The sequence below is a fragment of the Cephus cinctus genome, unplaced genomic scaffold (genome assembly GCF_000341935.2).
Source record: "Cephus cinctus unplaced genomic scaffold, Ccin1 Ccin1_scaffold0132, whole genome shotgun sequence".
Classification (NCBI taxonomy): domain Eukaryota; kingdom Metazoa; phylum Arthropoda; class Insecta; order Hymenoptera; family Cephidae; genus Cephus; species Cephus cinctus.
This window is the reverse complement of record NW_014332865.1, coordinates 986,673-1,011,640: the sequence shown is the minus strand read 5'-3', so window position 1 is coordinate 1,011,640 and position 24,968 is coordinate 986,673. Positions and strand designations below refer to the sequence as shown.

General features: G+C 36.6%; 3 protein-coding genes across 12 annotated transcripts in view; 2 read left to right on the top strand and 1 right to left on the bottom strand.

The window, feature by feature from the left end:
* Positions 1–587: 587 nt before the first annotated feature.
* LOC107263046 (high affinity copper uptake protein 1) overlaps positions 588–24,968 on the bottom strand; it is a 34,979-nt gene continuing 10,598 nt past the window's right edge. The window contains exons 1-4 of one of the 3 annotated variants that reach the window (XM_015729841.2): positions 2,165–2,315; positions 1,359–1,492; positions 1,231–1,284; positions 877–1,109 (exon numbers count right to left, since the gene is read on the bottom strand). In XM_015729841.2, the coding sequence (XP_015585327.1) occupies positions 911–1,109; positions 1,231–1,284; positions 1,359–1,492; positions 2,165–2,173 (396 nt within the window). In that variant the 5' untranslated portion in view covers positions 2,174–2,315 and the 3' untranslated portion in view covers positions 877–910. Of the gene's footprint in view, positions 1,110–1,230; positions 1,285–1,358; positions 1,493–2,164; positions 2,316–24,968 lie in introns of those variants that run through there. The other 2 variants (XM_015729840.2, XM_015729839.2) reach the window with 2 other exon arrangements.
* Positions 3,150–19,676, top strand: LOC107263029 (glutamyl aminopeptidase). Of its 6 annotated transcripts, none has more exons than XM_025080390.1 (16): positions 3,150–3,418; positions 6,916–6,986; positions 8,134–8,290; positions 11,840–11,992; positions 12,080–12,165; positions 12,958–13,054; positions 13,152–13,234; positions 13,307–13,512; positions 13,599–13,779; positions 14,030–14,255; positions 14,356–14,918; positions 14,992–15,223; positions 15,284–15,689; positions 15,777–15,919; positions 16,015–16,367; positions 16,448–16,603. In XM_025080390.1, the coding sequence occupies exons 3-16, from the start codon at positions 8,161–8,163 to the stop codon at positions 16,601–16,603; spliced, it is 3,015 nt and encodes a 1,004-aa protein (XP_024936158.1). In that variant the 5' UTR covers positions 3,150–3,418; positions 6,916–6,986; positions 8,134–8,160. The 6 variants fall into 6 exon arrangements, with proteins under 6 accessions (XP_024936158.1, XP_015585299.1, XP_015585298.1 ...); XM_015729813.2 differs by having other exon boundaries at positions 3,150–3,499; XM_015729812.2 differs by having other exon boundaries at positions 3,150–3,499; positions 6,916–7,290.
* LOC107263030 (segmentation protein cap'n'collar) overlaps positions 20,442–24,968 on the top strand; it is a 96,623-nt gene continuing 92,096 nt past the window's right edge. The window contains exon 1 of one of the 3 annotated variants that reach the window (XM_015729818.2): positions 20,442–20,965. In XM_015729818.2, coding sequence (XP_015585304.1) covers positions 20,876–20,965 — 90 coding nt within the window. In that variant the 5' untranslated portion in view covers positions 20,442–20,875. Of the gene's footprint in view, positions 20,966–22,559; positions 24,122–24,968 lie in introns of those variants that run through there. The other 2 variants (XM_015729816.2, XM_015729817.1) reach the window with 2 other exon arrangements.

Below are 24,968 nucleotides of genomic sequence, written 5' to 3'. Positions count from 1 at the left end.
AGTCAAGCAGACCAGTGACACTTTTGATTCTTGATAATAAATGACCAGCTAGAAACTGTAGCTCGATTTTATATGTTTCTATCGCAATAATAATAATAATCAGAGTGTATAAAACTTACACGATAAGATATCCTTATCATATTTTCATATCGATCGATAAAACCACGATCTATCTCTAATTACACCACCTGGTGATAAGTGATACCCATTGACACGACATAATTACCTATATTCGTAATAAGTTCTTGATCTTCCACTTTTAATGTACAAAGTAGTTACAGATTGCGCAATGAATTTTTAATTAATTTTAATTATAAATTTGAAGAACCCTGCTGGCATCTTTTTTTACGTATGCAATTAAATAACCAAATGCGAAATCTTATGAAAAAATACGCCAAATGACTTTTTTGTGTGCATTATGCTATCTATGATTAGAAAGTTAGATAAATTTGTTCGGGTATTAATATCTCAATCATATTTAAATATCAGATACTATTAGTAAAAATGTGATATTTTTACTTTGTGTGTATCTACTTGACTATTCTTTCATAATAGGAATAGGGATCATAATAAAAAAAATATATAAAAAATTTTTTTAGATGCCGAAAAAATCATTTATTCAAAATCATTAAGGTCGGTAATTCACGCACGTGGTCTAACTATCGTGCAGATGAGAAACGTGTCGAGTTGACGTGTTTCAGATCTTCGTCATTAAGTGTTTCTTTTGGCTAGTTAACCCCTCACGTCCCCGTAGCATAATCGACAAGACAGTACGTGAATTACTAAATAAAATGATAAAAGGAAATTTTGTCGCTAAAGATTCGTAGAAATATCATTTGGCCTGGGTCGTTTCCGTGTAAAGCAGTCCTTTGTCAAATTTGCATTTTTTGACAATGATTTCCATCTGTACTTAATGACAGCATTCGTTCATCTCGTTGTTAGATTTGCTCCAGCCAAACAAAAAGTATCCACATCCAGTACCAGCGATCAGGGCAATGCATAGCCATACGTTGTAAGTCATGAAGATGAGCATAAGGAAATAACTGATGACCAATTGAATCATGTGGAGAAGTGTTTGCAAAATATGAACGCTGGAGCATAAGGCCGAACTAAAACGTACCAGGAATAAATTTCAATAAAATATGTTAATTAAGGTAATAATTTTTTTTCTACCCTACACAATATTATATTACACTATAAAAACGATTATAATATACTGCAATAGTTTACCTAGCTGGTATCTTAGCTTTTCTCAAACACACTGAATTGGCGTATAGGTGTTCCCTGGAATTGTCGATAGCAATTATTTTTATTTATTACATGATTCTGGAATCAATGGCATAGTTGCCATTTGTTACCTGTAATTTTTTAAGCCTTCGTAAATAGCTGCCATCAAAGCAATCCCCACCATCGAACCAATTATTCCCGTCCAATCTGATGTCACCCAACCTTTGAACAGTATGGTCTCACTGAGACCAGTGTGAAATGCCATCTGCAAGCGAAATATATATATATTTTTGTAACTAATAATCAGGCGATCAATTAAATCGGAAATGAAATGTTAAATTGGAAATTAAATTTATGTCTTTTGACAAAAAAGAAAAATTGATACTGATTCTACCTTTTTTTTCATTACTTACTATATTATTTGCAACGGGAGACTAAATATATGTACAGTTTTTGGCTAGTAAATAATATCAGTTTAGAATCCATATCTAGCTATGGACGTTTTGTATCATGTTCGACAAAGTGCAACGCATATTAGCGTGCAGAGACCTATAGAAACTTTATCTAATATATTTCCTGTGCTTATTTGCATAGAACTATACATATACGTTGTGTCGATACTATAATACTGAAAGCTTTATTACGATTGTGTTACATAAATAAATTTTGGAATGAAAATTAATATTAATTATGCCACAACACGTTGAATGAGATTTAAAATTAAAATATTTATTTTTGGGAAAAAATCAATGTAACGATTTTGACTGTTTGTACGAATAGTAGATAAACGCATTGAAAATATGACACAAGGAGAGCTGGGACTGATTGGACTTTTAGTCTTTTAGAATTAAGCATACGGATTGCATTAACTATACATTGTTTTGGTATTGATTTATATGTTTTTCTAATTTTTTATTGTGCCCATGTCCGTACTTACATTCATCATGGTGAGAGTTTTTCTCGTGGAATTTAATATAATGGCACGACTGACGATGAAGATGTGAAGAAGTTACTTTCTTGGTGAATGATGATTCTTCTTATCACTTTATTAGATAAGTTATCGATCCGTACAATATCATACAAATCATGAAGTGGGGCTATGCCGATCTCGATTAATGAAACTCTTGAATCTTTTAATCTGTAGACCAAAGACCTAACGTATTTGTTGTGCTTGCGAAACTTGCGGGGGATAGATTGCAATTATCGTTATAATCGAAATATTATATATATATATATATATCGAAAATTTGTTAATAAAATAATTCCTTGGTCGGCCGATCAAAGGATGCTCTAATAATATCATTCTGAGTATAGCAATGTCGACACTTGCTTGTGTCTCGAAATGGAAAAAATAAAAGCCCCAAATATTACGGTTCTTTAGCCGTACAATATCGACCGAACCAACTACTTTATCGCAGGGTGAACTAGGACCAACCCCAAAATTTTTTCCACTCTCACCCTACTCCCCATCTAGCGGATCTAGCATAAATCAATTACCATAAGCCTAGGGAGTCAAAAATGCTATGAGAAAATCAGTCTGTATGAAATAAAAAATTCCGATAAAATTTCCTTAGAAAGTTTCGAAAAATAAAATTACATACAAAATTTTTAATTATTATTATCCTCATATTCCTTGTCTCCGATGCGAAGTGGTAATTGTTGAAGAGTCAAACCGTGCCATAAGGTGTTGGAAATAGCAAGTAGACGAAGTAACGAATGTCGACTGCTGAAGAGTCTTGTCTTTCGTTTCGACTCCAGATCCTTGAAGGTTTTTAATTCACTCTTCGCTCCACGTCTTCAACCCCTATCTTCAGCCCCGCCAATTCTCATCCCCTGCCTGCGTGAACGGGGCGAGCGCAACCTGTGGCTGCCTTTGACCGACGCGCCTCCCTGTACCCAGAAATTCACCACGTTCAATTCTCAAACTCAGTTCCACTCTCACCGCCCGACCGTTTACGTCGTTCCTCGTCAGCACTACGTGACAATTCTTTTCTGGCATTTTCATCCATTCTCATTTCTTAGATCCTCGTAGAAGCGAATACCTCGAGTATTGAGCGCTGGTGAAAAACGAACGTTGAACGTAGATCAATAAGCTAGACGTAAATCGAAAAAAAAATTCTAAACGTGCTTGTAGTGCTACTCGAGTGACTATGGATATGCCTTCGATACGTTAATGATAAATTATAAATAGTTAATTAAATTTATAAATATTCTGACATCCCCACTGGCTGACTGTTCTAAACCATATTATATTATCTCCATCGCCATGCTGGTAGGTAAAATTATACTTTGTTTCAATATCATGTTCGTTCTTTTTATTACTTTGTAATGATAATTTATTTTTTAAATGATTTTTATTTTATTTATACAATCAACTCTGAAATTTATTTTTACAGTACAGTGTCAGTTTTATAGAGTACGAAATTGCGGACTTTTATAGTTAGTATTTGACTGGGTACAATTGAGGGTGGATTTTTTAAATTGATATTTGTACTGTCCAATCAATCGTAATGAGAATTGACATATCGATCTGTTAGTAAAGTGCTAATAGATGATTGTTTAATGACAGAACAATTATGTATATATATTATAATAATAATAATAATTTTCTATCTCGACCTAAGGTATCGTTAGTCATACTAATCATTTTACGCCACACGTAATTCCTATAAAAATAATATACACAATTTTCACTGTAAAGTTGACAGTAACATTTTTAATTAATTGATATTTCCTAACTTTTCTCTATTTATTTTCCAAGAGTACATCCTGCACTGAACGGAAATTCACGAAGTCTCAGTCAAAAGCCTCCAGTTCGCAATTACAGACGAGCGTGCGATCGTTTCCGCGTCGCGAAAATCGTCGGTAATTATTGGCGTAGCAAGAGCGCAAAATCACATGAAGATTGCGTGAGAGATTCTGTTAAATGCAGTCTCCAGCAACCGCGTGTGTAATTACGTTACAGACAATGACGAGGTCTTGAAAAGCATTCAGCTTCGTGCAGATAAAAACCAAAATTGAAATAAATTTCTGCAATTCCCATATTACCTAGTTTGCAAGAAAATGCAATGTGAATCTGAAAATAGGTAATTCTACATAAAAAAAAAAATAATATATCTAAATCAGGAAAATGGGATAATTTATTTACAATTGATCTTATACGATATCAAATAATCTTTACCTTTGTCTAACTACATAGGTAACATATCCACTGTAATATTACTAGACAGTTTTACCGGATCAAAGAAACTCGAGCTTATTCCATCTCATCTGTACAAATCATATCGTCGGTATCCTTACGCAAGGATGTTTAATTCATCGGAAGAAATGGAGAAGCAAGTCAGGGAAAAAATGTATAATTCAACATTAGGGAAAAGCATATGTCCGCGTGAATCTAGTTATAAGCAGAGTCTACCTAGAATAGACAATGTGTATTGGAACATATAGAAAATGATACAATTTCTTACTGAGGAATATAATCATATGCATCAGGTATATCTTAACAAATAAGTCTTTGAATATTTTTTGGAATTTTAACATTGCCCATATATAACTGTCAATTTTTATGTACTTTCCAGGTACCTGCTACGTATTATTACGTAGTACTACGTAGTATTACAAGAGACATTTATTATCCAAGTAAAATATATTTCTAAGTCTATTGGGTGGGAGTAAAGGTGAAGATAGTAGATTGAAGATAATTAAAATTATCTGTTACCGATGAGATACCCACATGAAAGATCTTCGGCGATGTCGTCCCCGTCGTAATTTTCACGCGATTCAGAGTAGGACGACCGATAAATAATATCTGGAACTATGGTTAATCTTGGGCAATCGGCCATTGGCGATATTATTGGTGATGCCTGATGCGTATCTTCTCGTGGGTGTCAGCGAATGATATATGCGTCTGGGTAGCAGGGTCCATGGCACAGTCTCTCATCCCGCGAGACACGATAAATCCCAATTATAAATTTACTCCCGATATAAATAGGGAAGAATATGCGTAGAACGCAGCACACGCGATACGCCGGAGTTTCGTATTTTTCTTCTTCCTTTAGTTTTAGTCGATGGCACTACACGCCCGATAGTGTATCCTTTACAAACAGCCATAGGGCTTTGTCTTTTTCTATTGGCTTCCACAGGCACGTGTGATCTAAGCTGGGTTAGTTAGGTTCTTTACTCCCAATACGCGATTAGCTAATTATATATAGGGTGAACGCTGGTACTATTAGATCGAAAATAGTTGGACCAACATCCCTATACGTTTTCGACGATCGATTCGTATCCACGGCCCCCTGTCCCTGCCTTTGAGACCCCAGGGAATAATATTACCGAGACAGAGGGGGTGCACTCTAAATTAAAGGGGATGATTTCTCTGGCGAATAAAGCCTACCAGACCCATGTACATGGACCGAGAACAGATGCAAAGACACTTTTGTATATTTTTCTTTATTTTCTTCCTTAGACTTTTCTTTCGATATCATTGTTAATGCTCTGAACTGATCTTTGCTAAAAAAAATTTCGGTTGTACTAAGTATTAAAAATGGGCATTTTTTTATATTGGGAGGGGGGGTGGGGGATGATTTTTTAAAAGCGTTTCTCCCACACTTGATATCCAAAGGCTTTTACGTGGATGGGCAACGACCTTCAACCTTAAGTCATGCTTTTACGCGCAATTAGCTCGAGGTCTGACGTTAATGGGATGTAAAAAGTTTTCTAGTCTAAAATAATTTTTGAAATTCGATATTACATGTATACTATTTGATTTGAGCTACAGTGATTGGAGAGAGAGCAAATTTTTCGTACAAGTTCGCATACATAGGAAAATATAACCTCGTTTCTTTCTTTTAGATCGAAACGTTATTTCCATCGAGTTTCCGCAATAAAGTTTTCGGTAACGAATGAGGTTTGGCTTGCATTGAGACATTCGCGCCTAATGAGCTGACCATTTTCACTTCGTTTTTACTTCATTCTGCTGATTCAATTAGTCTCCGCGTTGCTTCGCCAGACTCGTTTTAAAAATTCCGAAAATAGCACACTTTTATTTTACCTCGTTTTCCAGTATAATTTAACACTTTTTTTTTTCATTTACTCTTAAGCATGTTATACGTAAAATTCATATAAATACGAAGTAAACGACCTTTGTATCACGCTGCCAATATTTAAAACTTATATAATACTATACTCTTATATAATACTCACCTTTATGTAAAACTATGTATATTTTTTTATCAAGATCACATAACGAAGCAATCAAGAGATAAAATTCCTTAAAAAAAAACTTATATCGGTATCTCATCCGAAGTATTCTATTGTTACAGTATGCCTTAGAATTCGTATTTTTCCTTCCATTTTTAATCGAGAAAATTGACATGAACAAAAACCAGAGGCTCTATATACCTGAATATTTTTCGTTGAACCACTACACGTTATATGTATATATATATATATATATATATATTCAAGTCATTCAATTATCCAACAAGAGCTCTCCTTTAATTACGACATTAAATTAATTTCTATATGACTTAATATACCCTTTCGTTTTCGTTGAACCACTACACGTTATATGTATATATATATATATATATATATTCAAGTCATTCAATTATCCAACAAGAGCTCTCCTTTAATTACGACATTAAATTAATTTCTATATGACTTAATATACCCTTTCGTTGATTCCAGGTATAACGGGTGACCGAAAACGACGCAATGATCCGCATCAATGGCAAATAGACTCACGGCGTAGTTCAAATGTTAGTAATCCAAGCTTAAATTCCTGATCGAATACAAAAAATTTAATAAATCATAAAATAAATCCATCCATCGGCAATGCGTCAAGTAAAATGGATGCGACACTCCACGTGTCCACGACAGTCCACGTGTATAGACTGAAATACTAATTGAACAAGACTTCGTCATCTCTTAAAAAAATATATATATATATAAAAACGTAACCGGAGAAGAGGAAACATCACATATCACTAAAATGATTGATCCGACGTCGTTCATAGACGCAATTAATTGTCGCGATATTCCACCACGAGTGGTAACCCTATGGTAATATAATTAACGTAACATCGCACTCGCAACCTACATACGTGCGGCGAACTGAAGAAAAAAAAAGCACTACTCGACTCGGGCGTCGCCATCTTTTTTATACTCCAAGCTTTCTCTACGCGTCGTAAATTTCTACCAAAAGACTTTACCGCGCGATGGCTATAGCCATTTTTACTGATATAAAAAATTGGGACCAAATCTGCCGCGTGCTTTTGAAAGTACTAATCTAGCAAGTTTTCGCCGATATAAAGGAAGCAGGGTTAGGTGGATAATCCGCTGTGGCCAGTCTAGTTTTAAATCTACGGATACCAAGAGGAATAAGAAGGGATTTTATTAAGACACGAGACTCTGTAAAGCTTCTTGTCGTAATCGAATACATTCTTGCTAAAGAAGTTTCCAGCAAGATATCACATTGCGATCGATGCACTTTTCTCATCATTTGTATATGTGTATATATATATATATTGTCTATATATAAATATATATTTTAAAAATATACAGGTATATATATATATATATATATGAAAATATATATATGTCGCGAGTATGTGGTACGATTGCACATAAATGAGCGAGAGCAAATCAAATAAGAGCATAGCGTAGCGACGATATTCGAAATGGGAGAGAGACTTACGCGACGTTGAATCCTTTGAACAAGAGGAACATACCGGGTGACATATTCTTTCTGCAAGGAATAAATTTAAAAACGTGCGACGACTTGGACGACTAGTGCGGCTGTCAATGGGAATTACGTTGAGCGGTTCGCGGGTGAATTTGAAATTTAAAGAAACGCCCGTGTCCCGTTGTATTATTGTTATTCAGTTTATTTATTTTCGTGTGAAGCACAACGAGCGTTGATACCAAAGTAAAATGCCGCAGCCTGCGTCTACGAGGGAGAGCAGCAGCGAGATAATCCGGATGGAGCCGCTGGGCAAAACTTCCAGTTCACGAAGTCCTGGATTGAACGGCAATGCCAATACGGAAATAGCTGGAAATTCAGGTAACTTTATTTCCTGAAATAATTGTTCTAAGACATGATAGGATATAGAATGTTTTTAACATACGTGTGACATACGTGATGAGGGAGCCGACTTTTATGTGAAAATCAAAATAGCTGCTGTCGTGACTTCTTTTGGAAGTATCTGAAATATGTTTTCTGTCCTTAAAGGGAACAAGTGTTTGGGGGGATGATGGTTTGACAGGCGCATAAATTTTATTGTTGAATCTTTCAACTATCGATTTTGCACCTTAGCAACGGGCAACGATTTCTAATCAAATTTATTGGTCTGGGTCGGAGAGAATAAATGTGCGCGTAACTCGTGGCTGAAAACGAAATATTCGAATAATTCATTGTTGGGTAGGGAAACTAACCCGCAAAGGTCAACCAGCCATCTGAAAGTGAATCGCTTGCCGAAACAGTGAGGTCACAAGTTCAAAAGTTCAATCGCCTTTGAACGACCCCATTCCATAACTATTGAAGCGAATTAGAATCTACTTCCGGTTCTCGTTGACTTAAACGTATAGACGAGAAAAAAAGAAACAGGAAGATTCACCTGAAATTTATTCAAATTCAATTGAACTATGCTGAGTTTTGGTCTATTGTTCTTTTCCCTTTAATATTGGTATAGACAAAATTGCCAAAGTATTTCTATAGAGAAGATATCGAAGGGTAATTTATTGACTTCTGCCATTAAACCCATGTCAGTCGGTGGTACGTACATGAGATAGGTAAAGGTGAGATCTGAAATTTTAAGGCCTCCTTAGTTCGTCCATAGTTAATGCTTGCTTATTTATGTATAACGCGTACTTCACGTGGCTGTAAGACTTAAAAATAGAGCATGTATTAGTTTTCTCCATGGCAACCATGGCGCATATAAATTGAAAAAAAAAGGAAATTTATTTGAATAATTTGAATCACGAAATATTATGGCTCCCAAGTTCATATGGAGAACGTACAAAATTTTATAGAGGATTTTTCTATAACACCTCTGATTTTCCAATATTATCTCGTATATCGTGACATATAATGGACGTCGAATTTGTGAAAGTATTCCCAGATATTTACATTGTGATATAATATCCAAGACGCCATTACTATCTAAAGGGACAGGGGTCGTCGTCTTTTTGAGAAACGGAAGTGTTAAGCCATTCTGAAATGCTATTGTCGTCAGTCTACCCGCGTTTTTGTTCGTTCAGGTTATTGAACTTGAGGCCGAGCGCAAAGTCTTTCGCGTGCGTCTCTTATTCAAAGAATTAAACATTAGAGTGAAGTTGGTAGCTATAAAAATTTGCCACGCTTTTAAATACAGAGACGACACTTCGGCTCGAACAAGTCTTAATGAATGATAAAGTAAGAATCCAAGCGAGTGATCAAAGTACAGCGAATGTAACGCGAAGGGTAGACAGTACGAATAACGATGGATTGAGAATGACTCAAATAGCGGGAGTAGCGAATAGAACACCCCCGATGAACGCCGATCGATTCGTGATTCATGTTTCGCGCGCCGACTTCCCTTAAAGGGTGACGAGAGATCCCGGAGCACAATTTCTTCCGCGAAGGGCGCATGTATGGAGACGATGAACAGAGATTGTGGGGTTGAATCCAAATGGCATCCCTCAAGGTCAGGAAGCTCTTTCATGGCGTGTGTTGAAACTTAAGCACGTACCTACTCTCCAGCAGTCCTCGACTCTAGGAGTCAATAAGGGTTAGAAAAGGGTGTGACCTCTTTAATATTCAGAGCGATATCAAGTACCCGATAAGATATTTTTAACGGAAAGAACCATCATGTAACGTGAGCAAAAATGTCCAAATTTTAAAAAGCATTACAGAAACAGACTTAAAGTCGATCTGTAGTAATTCTCCCTTACCGACAAAGTACTCCTAGGAAAATCGATAACATTACTGGCCGAAACCATAGATGCCTCCAGTTACCACGAGATGGTGCCAGTGGGCCGTGAAACATCCCTCGAGCACGGGTCTGCAAATCCGACTCCGTCAGCAGCCCCAACCGGAGTTTGGAAAGCGCCGCCATTTCTGCCTACCACCGCAGTCGCTATATCCACTTTAATGCCAATGAAATGTCAAAGCAGAGTGCTCTCTACATAACAACCGACAAAGGCAGTCTCTTCAGGAACTGCATAAGTCTGGCCGTGTCGTTACGTGTACCGATTATCGCGCTAGTCCTCGTCGTAATCCGGATTGTCCCGTCGGCCTAAAAACACCGTAGAAAGCGGTAACCAATCGTGTCGACTATTCCTCGTGGCTGGAACGAATAGTGACAGTTAAAGTATTCATTTCCAAGTCTTCCCTATACCTCCTAGTGCAAGAGCATAGACGATTTCCAATAATTTCCACACGAGCCTCAGTGCTTTTAACCTCTGTGTACCTGAGTGACTGTTGAGTGCGTAGGGTGCGTACATGTATGACTTTGACTTTCGCCCGGCCGAGACCCGCGCACCAATCATCACTGCCCTCCTAGTGCACTTCTGTGACCTAATTGCAAATTCTGGCGGAGCAGAGAGAACCCCTTATTAAAATCTCGTATGCCTCGAACGAAGGCGAGGTAAAAGGTTTTGTATACAGAAGGCCGCCACTCAATCAGTTCGCAATGAGCGAACAGGATGTCGACGATGTTGCCTTTCTTACAGGTGAGATGGACAGTTGTACCTGATAGGAAGTTGTAGAGAAAATATATGTATATTATGTGATGCCTGCGGGTGGGAAATAGTGGTATAAAAGTAGAGAAGATAAAACAGGCCTTTCCAGAGCATCGATATACTTAGATCGATGCTCTAGTGAATAGGCATGTGCCAGATACACAGGTAGATGTAGGACATGGATCTAGGAGAGAAAAATGGACATGAAAAACGAATCTAGAATTCTAGGTAAGACTTTAGGTACCTCTTCCTATATTCGTTACGTATTTGACCGGCTGGCACAGTTACGCTGCTTCGAATACTCGTCACGAGTACGTTAAAGCACGTGTCTACGATCAATAAGTGAACCTTCTAATCTTCCAAATTAAAGCCTTTTTCTACGTACGTGGTGCGTGATGTTCGAGCGCACCTTTAACGTTTAAAGTAACTAGCTCTACATGGTTGTTCTCACGCTGATATTATTTTTATCGTGGATAAATCTAGGCCGTACTATATACATGGTATCAATTATGTTGAAATATATATTCTTATGTCATATGTATACCCAGTGTTTGTTTATTCCATATACTCTACTCTGGATAAATATATAGAAACCAATCATTATTTAGGTATACATTCGTTTAATACGGTTAATTCAACATTAAATTTTGCCCAAGTATTTAATTAAGATCCAATTTAAAGCCTAGCTACGTGTATCTATAATACCCTGGGTGTATTATCATTGAGCGGCAAATTAAATTGGACAGCAGACATCGCAGACCTTGACGCTTAAAAATGAGACCATAATAAGACGTAAATTATATTATTCTCATATTCATTATTTTTTGCTATTTTTTGTCTTTATCACAATTTTCTCGTGCTATCCTTGCTCTATAATTAAATATATTTATAGGGGACAGTAACACGGGTCTACACAAGCGTAGCATCTATGAACACAACGGTGTTGCCGTGTGTTCACAAAAAAGGGCACTATGCATTGCCACCATTGTTTTCGCCGTTCTTTTCGCCATATCACTCATCATTGCCTTTGCGGGACCACAGAATGGTGAGATATTGCCTGTTTTTATAAATAACTGTGGTACAGTCGTTATTCTTATCAGTTCATCAAATTCTATTCTACGCGTGTCGACAGACTGCCCATGTGCTGGAGAGAAACCAGCTAATCTCGAAGCCGAGGAAGATAAGGAGAGCAGTAAGCCTCTAGCTACTAATGGTGAGGTAAGACTAACTGGATAATATTCTAATCGCGTGTGGAATCCTCACAGGAGGCATTAGGGATGATTGTACGTTTCTAAGAACCTGACAAGCCATTCATGCAAACTGTGTTCGATTATTATGAACTTGTCTTTTTTATTAGGGATAAAATCGATCTTATGTAATCTACTGGTTACTTGTAATATATAAAGTATTGTGTGCTATGTTGAATTGCGATATTTAATATTCAATTAACGTCGCTGCTCCGTACAACATAGAAAACTTTAGAAATAGATTCTACTTGCGCAGGTTTAAAGGGAATAGACGATTTTTATTTGTTTTACTGTTTTCTTGATGGTATTTCTAATTATTTGTGAACTATGATATTGGAGTATTTTTTTTGTACGACTTTCAAAATATTGACAAAAACGAAAGTGTATTTGTTTTGTAGGATGAAGATTAGGTAACTATGAAAAAAAAATGCTCAAATCCTAATGGATAATGGAATAACTGCCGTTATATCATTTTTTATTATTTTTATTATGTGGCTGCCAACGTAAATTTTCGGTGACAAAGATTCCGAGTGAATAGGGCTCGAGCCTTGAGTTATTCGATAGCACAGATTTTCACGTGTGCCAAAAATTGGCGCGACTGATAAAAAATATATATGTGTAGAAAGACTGCGCCTGAAAATGGGCATCCATAAATTCACTCTACACGGCGAGTTATCCGTCTAGGAAAAAGCATGGCTTAGTCTGACAAGGCACTTACTCCTTTTACTTGATAAATTTATGTGGTATTATAATTTTTTTTTAGGTTTTCCCATGGAATAATGTTAGACTGCCCACGTTTGCCCATCCTACTAGGTACAACATTACGATCCATCCAAATTTAACGACTTTGGAAATCAAAGGTGAAGTTAAGAAGATTGTACATTTTTTTTTGTAAAAATAATCCATTCCTATATCAAAATATATTTTATACGTAAAATTGGTTTTCCTCTCTTACAGGACAAGTCACGATTGAGTTTTATGTCGACAAAGAGACCAATTTTATCGTCTTCCATAGTAAAAACTTGACAATAAGTGAAAAGGTGTGTTATTTGCTTTATGCCAAATAAATTACAAATATCATGCATTGCCAAGTTTCTGTTCCTCTGTTCCAGATGGTTCAAGATCGCAAGGGGCATAGATTGAAAGTTGCTAAGTTACTGGAATACCCGAAGCATCAGCAACTTTACTTAGAATTAGAGGAAAGCAAATTTCGAAAACGTGGAAATTATACGGTTCACCTGAGATTCGTTTCGAAATTGTCCAGCGAACTGGAGGGCTTTTATTTGAGTAGCTACATAACAGCCGACGGAGAAAAAAGGTAAAATGAACACAATTTTCAAAAAATATTTTTTACTCAAAAACTAGTAAAACAGTGCACATAACATGTATTATTTTAATTTTCAGATACTTAGCCACGACGCATTTTGAACCCACATACGCTCGTTCCGCGTTTCCATGCTTCGATGAACCGCAATTTAAAGCGAAGTTCAAAATGTCCATTTTCAGAGACAGATTTCACATAGCATTGTGTAACATGCCTGTAGTCAATACAGAGGATGCTGGTTTCTATATGGGAACTGGACTCGTAAGTGAAATATACAATTGAATACCTATTCCCATAAATGCATAAAAATTAAAAGTATATAAAATGACACCTGAAAAGAAAATTCACTATAAAAATATATCATTACTAAAAGCTTTTGCTTATCAGCACCTGACATCGAATTCATTCATAAAATCATAAATTGGCAAGCATTCATTATAAATATCATCGCTTGTAAATCGGCCAGAACCGCATCTATACAAGCCTGACATAGAACAATGAAAATTCTCAGCTCCGTGATGACTTCCAAGAATCCGTCGAGATGTCGACGTACCTGGTGGCCTTCGTCGTCTGCGATTACGAGAGAGTATCCGAAATGACACGGCGGAACGTATCCGTAAGCGTTTACGCAGCGAAATCGATGCTTCCGCAAGCGCAATACGCCGTCTCGATAGCCGCAAGGATTATGGATTACTTTGAATTATTTTTTGGCGTACATTATCCACTGCCAAAGCAAGGTAGATATAATTAAGAATAAAATTAACAGAAGTATTATGACTCTTACTATAACGCGTTTATATTATCAACATGTAAAAATTCAATAATTATCGATTCCAGACCTGATAGCCATTCCTGACTTTGCTGCTGGAGCCATGGAAAATTGGGGCCTAATCACGTATAGAGAAACATCAATACTGTATGATCCGGTAGAGACGTCGACCATAGCACATCAATGGATTGCTATAGTGATTGCTCACGAGTTGGCTCATCAATGGTTTGGAAATTTGGTGACCATGAAATGGTGGAATGATTTATGGCTAAACGAAGGTGCTGCAAGCTTCCTTGAACACAAGGGTGTTAATCATGTGTCACCCCAATGGGGTATGATGGATCAATTTATATTAGAAAAAACACAACCGGCGCTTCGTTTAGACGCTTTGGTTAGTAGTCATCCTATAAGCGTTCCAGTAAAGGATCCTTCTGAAATAGAAGCCATCTTTGATGCGATAAGCTATAGTAAAGGAGCGTCGATTCTCTATATGCTGGAAAGTTTCTTATGCGAAGACGTCATGAAGAGAGGACTTAATGATTATTTAAATTCGCATTCTTATCAAAATGCGGATACTAATGATCTTTGGGCGGTTTTTACCAAGCATTCTAATCATACATTTGACGTTAAGGTATGTTTATAGTAGTTACATAGAATTTAAAGATTGTCGGTATATTAGTTGTACGTTGTACTTTATTTTGTAGGCTATAATGGATACCTGGACTCAACAAATGGGTTTTCCACTTATTACTATCAGTAGAGAAGGTAATATCATAACGGCCACACAAAAAAGGTTACTTTTGTCACCAGTTGATAATGAAACAGAACTTTTACTGCCAAAGTCGCCATTTAATTATAAATGGTACGTCCCACTCAGCTATTATACGGACAAAGAGCCACAAAATGTGCACAACGTATGGATGAATATGACTGATGGTGAGATTTAAAATGTACGCTAGAAAATGTCTTATGATATTAATTATACTGGTTCTTTAGTAACCTTCGAGATTCCAACTGATGTCGAATTCATCAAGGGAAACATTAACCAGACTGGTTTTTATCGTGTCGCATATCCCGAAGAAATGTGGACTTCAATTATATCTACGTTAATTAATAATCATACGAAATTCAGTCCAGCCGACCGTGCCAATCTTATTGACGATGCTTTTACACTCTGCAAAGCTGGAATACTGAATGCTACGATTCCTTTAGAACTTTCCGTGTATCTTTTAAACGAACGAGATTTTGTGCCATGGTCTACTGCCCTCGAACACTTCAGCTCTTGGGCAAGCAAACTGAGCGAGAGTTCAGGGTATAAAAGATATCTTAAGTTCATAAAGAGATTAATTGGACCAGTTATCAGATACGTCAACTGGAAAGATGATGGTCCACACTTGAGGAAGTAAATATTGCAATGCTATACTATAAGCTGAAAACATTTATAGAACTCTGTGGAAATGATAAAAATTATCTTTTTTTTTTAATATAGATTATTACGAAGTAACATATTGCATTGTGGAGTTTGGGTGAACTTAGAAGACGTCGTCAAATCAGCACATGATTTATTTAATGATTGGATGCTAAAGGGAAAAAGTATTTCTTCAAATTTGAAGGAAGTCGTATATTCAGCAGGTTAGAATAATAACTGTGTTGTTTCAATAAAAAAGAATCGTATTCAGAGCGAATATAATAAGATAGAATTAACGAGTGTACGTTTGCATATCTAGGAATCAAATATGGCGGAGAAAAAGAATGGAACTATTGTTGGGAAGCATATCAAAAGTCACAAATTCCAAGTGAACGAAGGATCCTCCTAAATGCTCTCGGGCAAGCTACTGATCCCTGGTTGCTTCAGAGATACTTACTAGCGTCCTTAGACAGGGACAAAGTACGTCCACAAGACGTGGAAGGTGTCTTCGCAGTGGTTTCCAGAAATCAAGAAGGGAAGCTTCTGGCCTGGAGGCATCTCAAAGCCTACTGGTCTAAAATGCAAGCCATGTTTGGAAACGGAACGTTCACATTAAGTGGATTGATATCAATAGTGACCTCAGACTTCTCCACGGAATACGATTACCAAGAGGTAACAAATACCCATCTATAAATATTAACTCTTTCGCTTCACGTGAACTATTGTGCAATAAATTTCTAACCATTTTCCAGGTGTCGGAATACTTTAAAAATGTCGACGTCGGCGGTAGCCAACGAGCACTTGAACAGAGTCTAGAAACTATCAAGCTCAATATTCACTGGGTAAACGAGAACGTGGAGACGATCAACCAGTGGTTGATAAACTACTTGAACGAACACGCAAGTTAAATTATATATCGATCCTTGATTTGAGGTGAACGTATGAAGGAAAGAAAAATGGCCGAGCCAAAGGTGTACACAGGGTCTTCGTAAAGGAAGAATTGTAACGTAGGGTTTAGCTTCAGCACGGATTTAATGAGAAGGTTGTTTTACTTTTTTGCTGAACGACGTTAGCAGCGAGAACTTACGAAGATCATTCGACAGCCTCAGTCAAGTGCCAATCACTTTAACGGTCTCGATATAGAGAAAGGAAGAAATAATGAGACAATGAAGAACAGCAAAACATATTATCTCGTAAGACGAGTATTCGTGCTCCGCTGTTTCTGTCATTGGTTGACGCTATGTTTCTTTTTTATTTGTTTTTCCTTCAAACCTTCTGCCACGTGGAAAGAATTGTTATTGGATGGTCCAACGAACTGTGTCCGAGAACCGTGAAATAGTGTACATAATTGTTTCTATGAATAACCATCGTCCCTCGTACGAAGATTGCGTGACCAAATGCTAAAACGAGTGAAAAAAAATGTAAGAGCTTTTAAGAATATCCCCGAAAACAGTAGCAGGTTACGAGTTCACGACCTCTAGACACAGCATGTTGAATTTAATATTAACCACGATAGATTATGGAATATTGTATAGAAAGTAAGGCAGCGTCTTCCAAACTGCGAGATATCGTCACAGAGGTAAAGGTACATTCGTGTAAAACAAAGTAAATTGTGACGGCAAATAAGAAAATATCTATTGACAGGTTCCTATAGATCCTGAGATAAAATATATGGAATGTTTTCAGAAATAATTATACAGCGGCTGACCGAGTATGGAAAAGGCTGCCTTGAGTTATGACATACATTTGCGTATAATAATATGATTCTGATTATGTAAAATCGTCCAATGACCTAATTTACACTGGACATCTTACGCTACACTCTTTAAAGCACTATATTAATATCAATTAGTTTTAAAACGCCATTTAAACAGCTATTTAATATGAATATAGTTCTTTACTACACCTGTCAACTGCTCAGTGTAAACTAGACCAATGGAGGGCTCATTTGGTGCGATTCATTACGTAGCATATCAAGCAAAAATAGAGACCAGCAAAACACGACCACGAAGTGGACGTTGTTCTGCCTCGCCTTTCGCTGTTGCCCAACATCGCCCAATCGTGGATACGGCACTTATTTTTGCCATTCGTGAGCCGAATCCTGTCGAAATGATTAGGTGATCAGTCTAAAGACGAAAAAAAAATAATCAAATTATTGTGCTGAAGAGTGGAGATTAAAAACTGTTTAAGTGTTGTGTGCCATGTGTTCATGTTGCTGAATGCCGTTACCGGCGCGGACGTCAAAGCGCCGCGTTGTGACTGGTTTTACGATGGTTTTCCGTGTGAACTAGCAAAATAGATAATTGGATATTTTACTATGGGGAACTGTAAATTTATAGTATCATGACGCTTTGTACGGTGTGTATAGCATATGAGTAAGGTGTTCGTATAGATAATTCAATTATTGCGATCGTACGCACGAATGTCGTACTCGAAGTGTGTTTTAAAGCGCCTAAGGTGAGAGCGAATGAAAAGAAAAGGAAAGAGACAAAAATAATCACTTAAAAAATAGTTAAATTCCTGCCTGATAATACGTTTCGAGAGATTATCCAATTTTCATAATTATTCGACGATCCATGACATGACTTCCTCATAAACTCATCCCAAGTATGATTCCATGCACGGAAATATTTCGCAGCTCGACGAGGAACGTTTTTGCAAAGTTAAACAAAAAATTTGCGATCAGGATTGCGAAACATGAAATAAGGCAGTTTCGATTAGCAAAAAATTCCCTCCAAAAGCTTATCCAGGATTTCCTGTCGCCGTTAAACCCACCAACAGTTTCTATAAGAAGGTTCTCGTATCCTTACTAGTTTTTGATATTTCTTTATCACGCAGTGAATGCCCAAAGAACAAAAAAAAGTCTGCAGGAATAAAGTAAAAATGCTCGACAATGATTTTTATCAGATCACATGAATTTTCAGATTTCATAAAAAATATTTAATACATTCACGAATTTTTCGACCTGAATTTCGCATACTCGTAATTGTGCGCGACGCGTAACTCCTGGCACTGTTACACTGTAAGTAAAGCAGCTGTAAGCTAATTCAAAGTAAAACGAAAAAAAAAGTGGAGTAGAAGGAAAAATTTCTTATCGTTTCATCATTTAGATTTTTATACACACCTAATCTACGGCGAATGAACGAATCGACGACGCACAACTAGATAACCTATTACATGTAAATAGGATATTTTTTCACTAAGAATTTTCTCTCCCATTTTCAACTCTCCCCATATTTTGTGTCTCTCACTCTTTCTCTCTTTCATTTCTAACGAATACTTGGAATAAGAGTGAAATCGATTTTTTTTATTACGAATATAAAATCGTCGGCTCGAAAAACGACGGGAATCGACGGAGGCCTACTTTGCATTGTTTGTAACCGAAGATATCTTTATACAAACGCAAACTCTATCTGATTGATTAACTGTCGGAGCAACTAAGAAATCTCATTTTCCTTTTCTTCGTTATATTTATTATAACGATTGAGGAGAGGAAGGAAACGGATGTAAGAAATTAACAAAAAGTAATGATAATTTTAATTAATTCTTTCGTTCGTAATAACATCCAAGTCTGAAGGAACGCTCCCAAAATACAAATTCAAAATGAAAGAGCCATTTTTATTAGAGCACTTTACATGTCCCTTTGTTCTAAAAAAGTGTCCTCTTCACAAAATTTAATAAATGCAATCAGCTCCACTAATTTATCTATAAATCTCCCACTTCGTAATTCATCGTATTCACAGGTAATAAAAGATACCTTGTGTATCTACTATAAAAACAAAATGTAATTATGCGACGGCAACCATCGTGAGCAAGACAAAAAAAGTAAAGTCATACATAAAGACTGTACAGCAGAGTAAACCAAGGATTCTGTATTTTATGCAATCATAAAACAATACCTTTAAACGTCTAATAAAAAAAAAAAAAAAGAAAGCGAAGCTGCTTGCGTTTCGTATATTAATAAAATAACAACCGATATAACGATATATTGTATATTGTTCTCTATACTGTACTGTTGTCATAGATATTTTGTTGTATAAAAAATCGAGACATGTACAAGTATACAAATGAATATATTATATGTTTAAAATATATGCTTTCTCTATTTTTCATTATTACGTCTAATCGACTCGATCTGAAAACTTTCCAGCCCTGCAGCAGCTATTTCGTGGAACGTACTGGAAGGCGACAAGTCTACACGGAATGGACGAAACTGTTTGTGAGAAAATGAAGCTGTTTAATAATTCAGGGGGGGCGTGAAAGGTCACGCAGGAAGGCAATTCCATTGAGCACCTTATCGTTAACATACAATTAGCATCGACTTTCCGAGAAAAACGATATAATTAATCCTTCAACCAACGACCTATACACTAGTATTTTAAGGGATAAAGATAAGAGAATAAATATCGATAATTATTTATGTATCAGCCTGTAAAATACCTGTTCACCTGAAACAGAAGAATTTTAAAAAATTACTCAATCGGAATGTGAAATTCTCCGAAGCCAAGCCGTTACAGCAAATTAGAATGTTCGCTCGGATCCTACCATTCCTACTTGGTCTCTTAAGTATAACTATCCACAGTGACTGACGTCACTCCGGGATTAATAACCCAAACGTCGACAGAAACAAGACGCGCAGTTTCCATCTCGTGTTAATTCTCACATCCGCGAAAGTTTAGTTTACGTTGCGGCAACTTGGGATAGAGGGTGTTACGAACGTGTTGTACAAGGATAAAAAGACGGTAAAGAAGAGACTAGTGCGCTACACCACTGCGCATAGTGATATACCGGAAAAGGGATAAATCCATGTCGTAGGAATTTTGAAGCGAAAAACGCGCGCTGCATTCAAACTTAGATCACGCGGTGACGTCGTGTGTATAATTATAAACTGGTGGGAGCACCCATGTCGCGCAACAGCTATTAGCCTTCGCAAAATTATTAATCTATCAAGGGGTAATAATGACTGTGAATTACGAATAAACTTCTTGTGTTTTGTTATATTGTGTACCAGGAATATACAACAAACTTAGTGCTATTCGTCATCGTTGACTTTTACTGATCACGCACATCGTCCGCAATAAATTCGATGGCCTTTGGCTGAGTGATAGTTACTTCGGCTGCGTGAGAATATCACGAGATAAAATTTGTGAAATCCTGTGTGGTTACAACGTAGTGGAAAAATGATGGAAACAGAAGATCTTCCTCGGATGATGGAACTTTTACCTGAAATTGATCCACCTGTTGATAAAACTGTACCAACAATTTGTAAGGTAAGAGAAAATTTCGTTGATTAAAAATTAGTGTCATCATTCCGTATGTGAGATTAAGTGCGGCAACGCTGTTGTGATGTATATGGCCATGAGCAAAGTTCACGTAGAAGTGATTACGTATTGAGCTGATCATTTATGGTGTTCAGTTTGACTTATACATCTATAAATCATTAATGTTTGTGGCTAAAAAGTTGGATTGTCTGTGGGGAAATTTGGAAAATTGGCGCAGCACATTCGCTTTACCTTGAGAATTGGGTCGTGATAATTCACTATTTTCTATTACCGACCGAATTATCTATGATAATACAGCGAGTTCTACCTTATCGATAATACGTAATGGTTCTCCAGTCGTAACCAGTAGAATACGGGTACGTTCCTAAATTCAGACAGCACTGTGAGTATGATTGTATCTCGCTCTATTGCTTACAGGAATTTTAGAATTTTATTTTTTATATACTTTGAAGTTGTACGATTTCAATCTTGAAGCTATTAGTTGTCGTGACAGCTTAAAATGATTCTTAATTATTTATAGGTAAATCACTGAAAAGCTGACTAATTCAGAATTAAAAAGAGACCTTTCATCGAAAATAGCGTGTTAACGATCTTTTTTACTTATAGACCTTTAAGATAGCTATAGAATCCGCTATTACGCTTGTTTCAGTTTTGTAAGTTTTTCTTCATATTTCGACATTTCATAAATTGAAATAAAGTTGATACAAAAACTGGATTAACATAAACTTTGTCGAACTTAAAATAAAGAAGAATATGATTTTAAAACTTTCCCCGGTTTGACGTCATCGCTGTATGTACATACGTGTGCACATAGAATAGCTGCGAGCAACCTTAACCCACGAACCTCTAGAAACACATACGTAGTTACCATATTAAGGTTCTAGTTGAGCATATAAAGATTCCATCCTAGACGTTTTTAAGAATGTTTAGTCGGACGATTACTTTCTACCACCGTGCGAATCAAGTTCGATTTTTCGTTAAATGATTTTTACCTTTAACATAGATTTCGCTAAAAATACTTACAGACTTTCTATAAACTTTACATTAATGTAATATTCTTTGGAGAAATTAAATAAGGTAACGGAACTAACAGAAATTTACGTTCGATTCCAATGTTACGGCATATATACTATTTAGGTTAACCGATAACCACATTTCAAAACATAAATGATTCGATTTCTCCATATTTTAGAAATCTTTATATCGCCTGATAATATAATAAGTAAAGACATTGTAGAAAATTTCTCAAACTAAGAGTAGTAGAAAATCATTCGGTTACATATCAAAATCTTGCACAATCTTACGCAATCGGATACATTTTTACAATAATGTGAACGCATTCAAATAACGTGACACTCAATAACGATTATGTAAGTCTCTCTATAGAATCGATTTATATGACTGCTAAAGACTGCCTTATCGTTCTACACACCTATCTCAAAATATATAGTGATAGCACGTTTTGCATATTCACTGTGAAGTCTAAAACAGCTTGTCATTCGAGACTCGTTTAAAAATCAGTAAAAACAACGTTCAGCGCTACTAGTCTGGTGTGACCAGTCGATGTCATCCATCAGTCGGTACCAACTTGATCACATACTTGGTACCACCAAGGAAATCCCGCGATAGTAGAGCTAAGAAACTTGCTTATATGTATATGCATCGATAAGTATCCAGTGGGGAAGATTGTTGATTGGCGGCAAAAAGTCCGAAGAGAAAAGTGCAGTTGTTACGGCCCTGAGACACAACGTTGCCAAAGTGAATGCTGAGTCACATATTCCGAGCGATCTTTCCCAGCAAGGTGTACGTTTCGATTCTCCGTGAAAAATATACAATTATTGCATAAGTTGTAATTTCGTGAAATAATTTTCGCCGATGTTATTGAAACGAAAATGATTTAATGTGAATGATAAATTGCGTCCATAACGAGCCTCGAGGATATACGAGGATTGGAGCACATGTATTTAGACGGGGTATGCGTGAACTGTCATCCCTCAGCAAGTTCGTGTAATTTTAAAAGATTTTTAAGAATGCAGCTACAGTGTCACTGACAGTGAAGCAATCAACGTGATTCTAGATAATCATAACGTGGGTTTGCAGATTCCCGTTTTATCGCTTGCGCGAGCCTACACCGAGTGCACGGGAGTTTGACGTGGCCCGTGTGTTTTGAGGTTATTTTTATACCCGTGTAACTGACCTATACCCGACGAAGAAGAACTCTACGTCTTTATTTCTCAACTGACAGTCCTGGTGTACGGTTGTCTCTCGAGTCTGCTGATTATACTCTTTTTTGCGTATCTTGTGTGATTGTGACAATATCTTGTAGATTGGAGCGATTGGAGTAACGAAATCTTGATAACCTCAAAATGGAGTAGTTGTCAACACCCAGACCGGTTTTTCATGTGATTTAAACTTTTTTGTGATCAGTGATGTACTTGGTGTAGTGGTTTGTCTTTCGAGACAATGAACATTTGATTGAAAGTGGATATGGACATTTGAGACTGTGGTATAAGAACTTTGCAACACAGTGCATACCCTTATCTTCTACAATGTTTGACCTGCTTTTTGTACTTAACATCAAAGTGAAGCCACTGTGACAACTGCATATAACCTAGAAAAATTATTTGAGAGTGAAGGAAAATATCTGTGATAAAAGTTGGACTAAGGTAGTGCGTCAAAATGTTGTGCCTGAAGAAACTATACCGAGAAGAGCTTTTGCAGCTGGCATTGCTGCTCTCGCTACTTCGTGTCGATCCAGATGCCTATCTAGGATTGGATATTCAAACAATTGGAGTAGGATCATTGGATCTTAACAATGGATCTGGGTGGCATACTGATGCTCATACCATTGTGCATCGTCCTACATATGTACATCCAAAGAACCTGGACTCGGTGCTGCTTAACTATGAGAGAGATTTATTCGAAGACTTAAACTCGCTAGGTCGATACAACCGGCTAAATTCTGCTCAGAATAATATTCATGCATACTTGCTAAATATCGAAGATGCTGGGAGAAACATCGCTGTGGCTGGGCCTAGCATGCCTACATCTAATGACCCATCTAGGAATATGACATCGTCTGATACACCTGACTCTTCAGAAACGCCTACAGAACCTGTCGGTGCTGCAGAGCTCACCCAAGAGGTACTTCTTCCATGAATTTTAACAGTTTATACAAGTCTACAAAATAAATAAACGTCCGAAACACTATTTACGCATGTGCAAAAAGCCTAAATATACACAGTGAATAGAAAAAAAATCTTTTTTGACAAGACTATCCAGTAGAGATTAATATGAAACTGATACGAATAGAACAGCAACTTTTATAGTTTCTTTAATGACTTACTTTTTATAGTATATGAATATAAGTTCTTATGGAGATTCCAGAAACATCTAGCTTTGCACATATTCTTAAAGTGAAAGAGTACAGTACAAAAATTCCAACCACATGTTGCATACCATATTCTACCGTTAAGTTAATAATCCTCATACGACGTACAAATTTACTTTACTTATCTTTCCAAAATACTCGGTCACAGCATTGATAGTTATTGGCAAAAATGAGTTCTACTCAATATATATATATATATGTTCATCTTCCTGGCGGTTTTATTTCACCAATGATATATTCGTATGAAATATGTATGTAAATTCATAAAATATATTAAAAGAGAGAAATAATTTCATTTCATGACTGCTCGATTATAAAAATATCTTGAAGGCATGATCTCACTATATCTACGCTCTAATACGATGCAGAAACAATGTCATATGATACTATCGCACTTTTGATCCCTTATCACTTGTTTGGCACTTTACGAGATGTAAAATGGTGTAAATAGATGTCACGAAATTGACAAATATTTTTTTCTTTCACAATCCCAATAGCGCGATTGGAGCAAAGGAGGGATGTTTGTACCGAATAATGAATGTCTATCCGGTATATATAAGACTGTCCCTATAAAAATCAACATGGACGACTTAACTAATA

Bases quoted from the DNA above. Each gene is read 5' to 3' on its own strand.
- LOC107263029 (XM_025080389.1), top strand. From the start codon at position 8,161: ATGCCGCAGCCTGCGTCTACGAGGGAGAGCAGCAGCGAGATAATCCGG. The intron at 11,993-12,079 runs GTGAGATATTGC...GCGTGTCGACAG, and splicing joins CTTTGCGGGACCACAGAATG to ACTGCCCATGTGCTGGAGAG. The intron at 14,256-14,355 runs GTAGATATAATT...TATCGATTCCAG, and splicing joins TTATCCACTGCCAAAGCAAG to ACCTGATAGCCATTCCTGAC.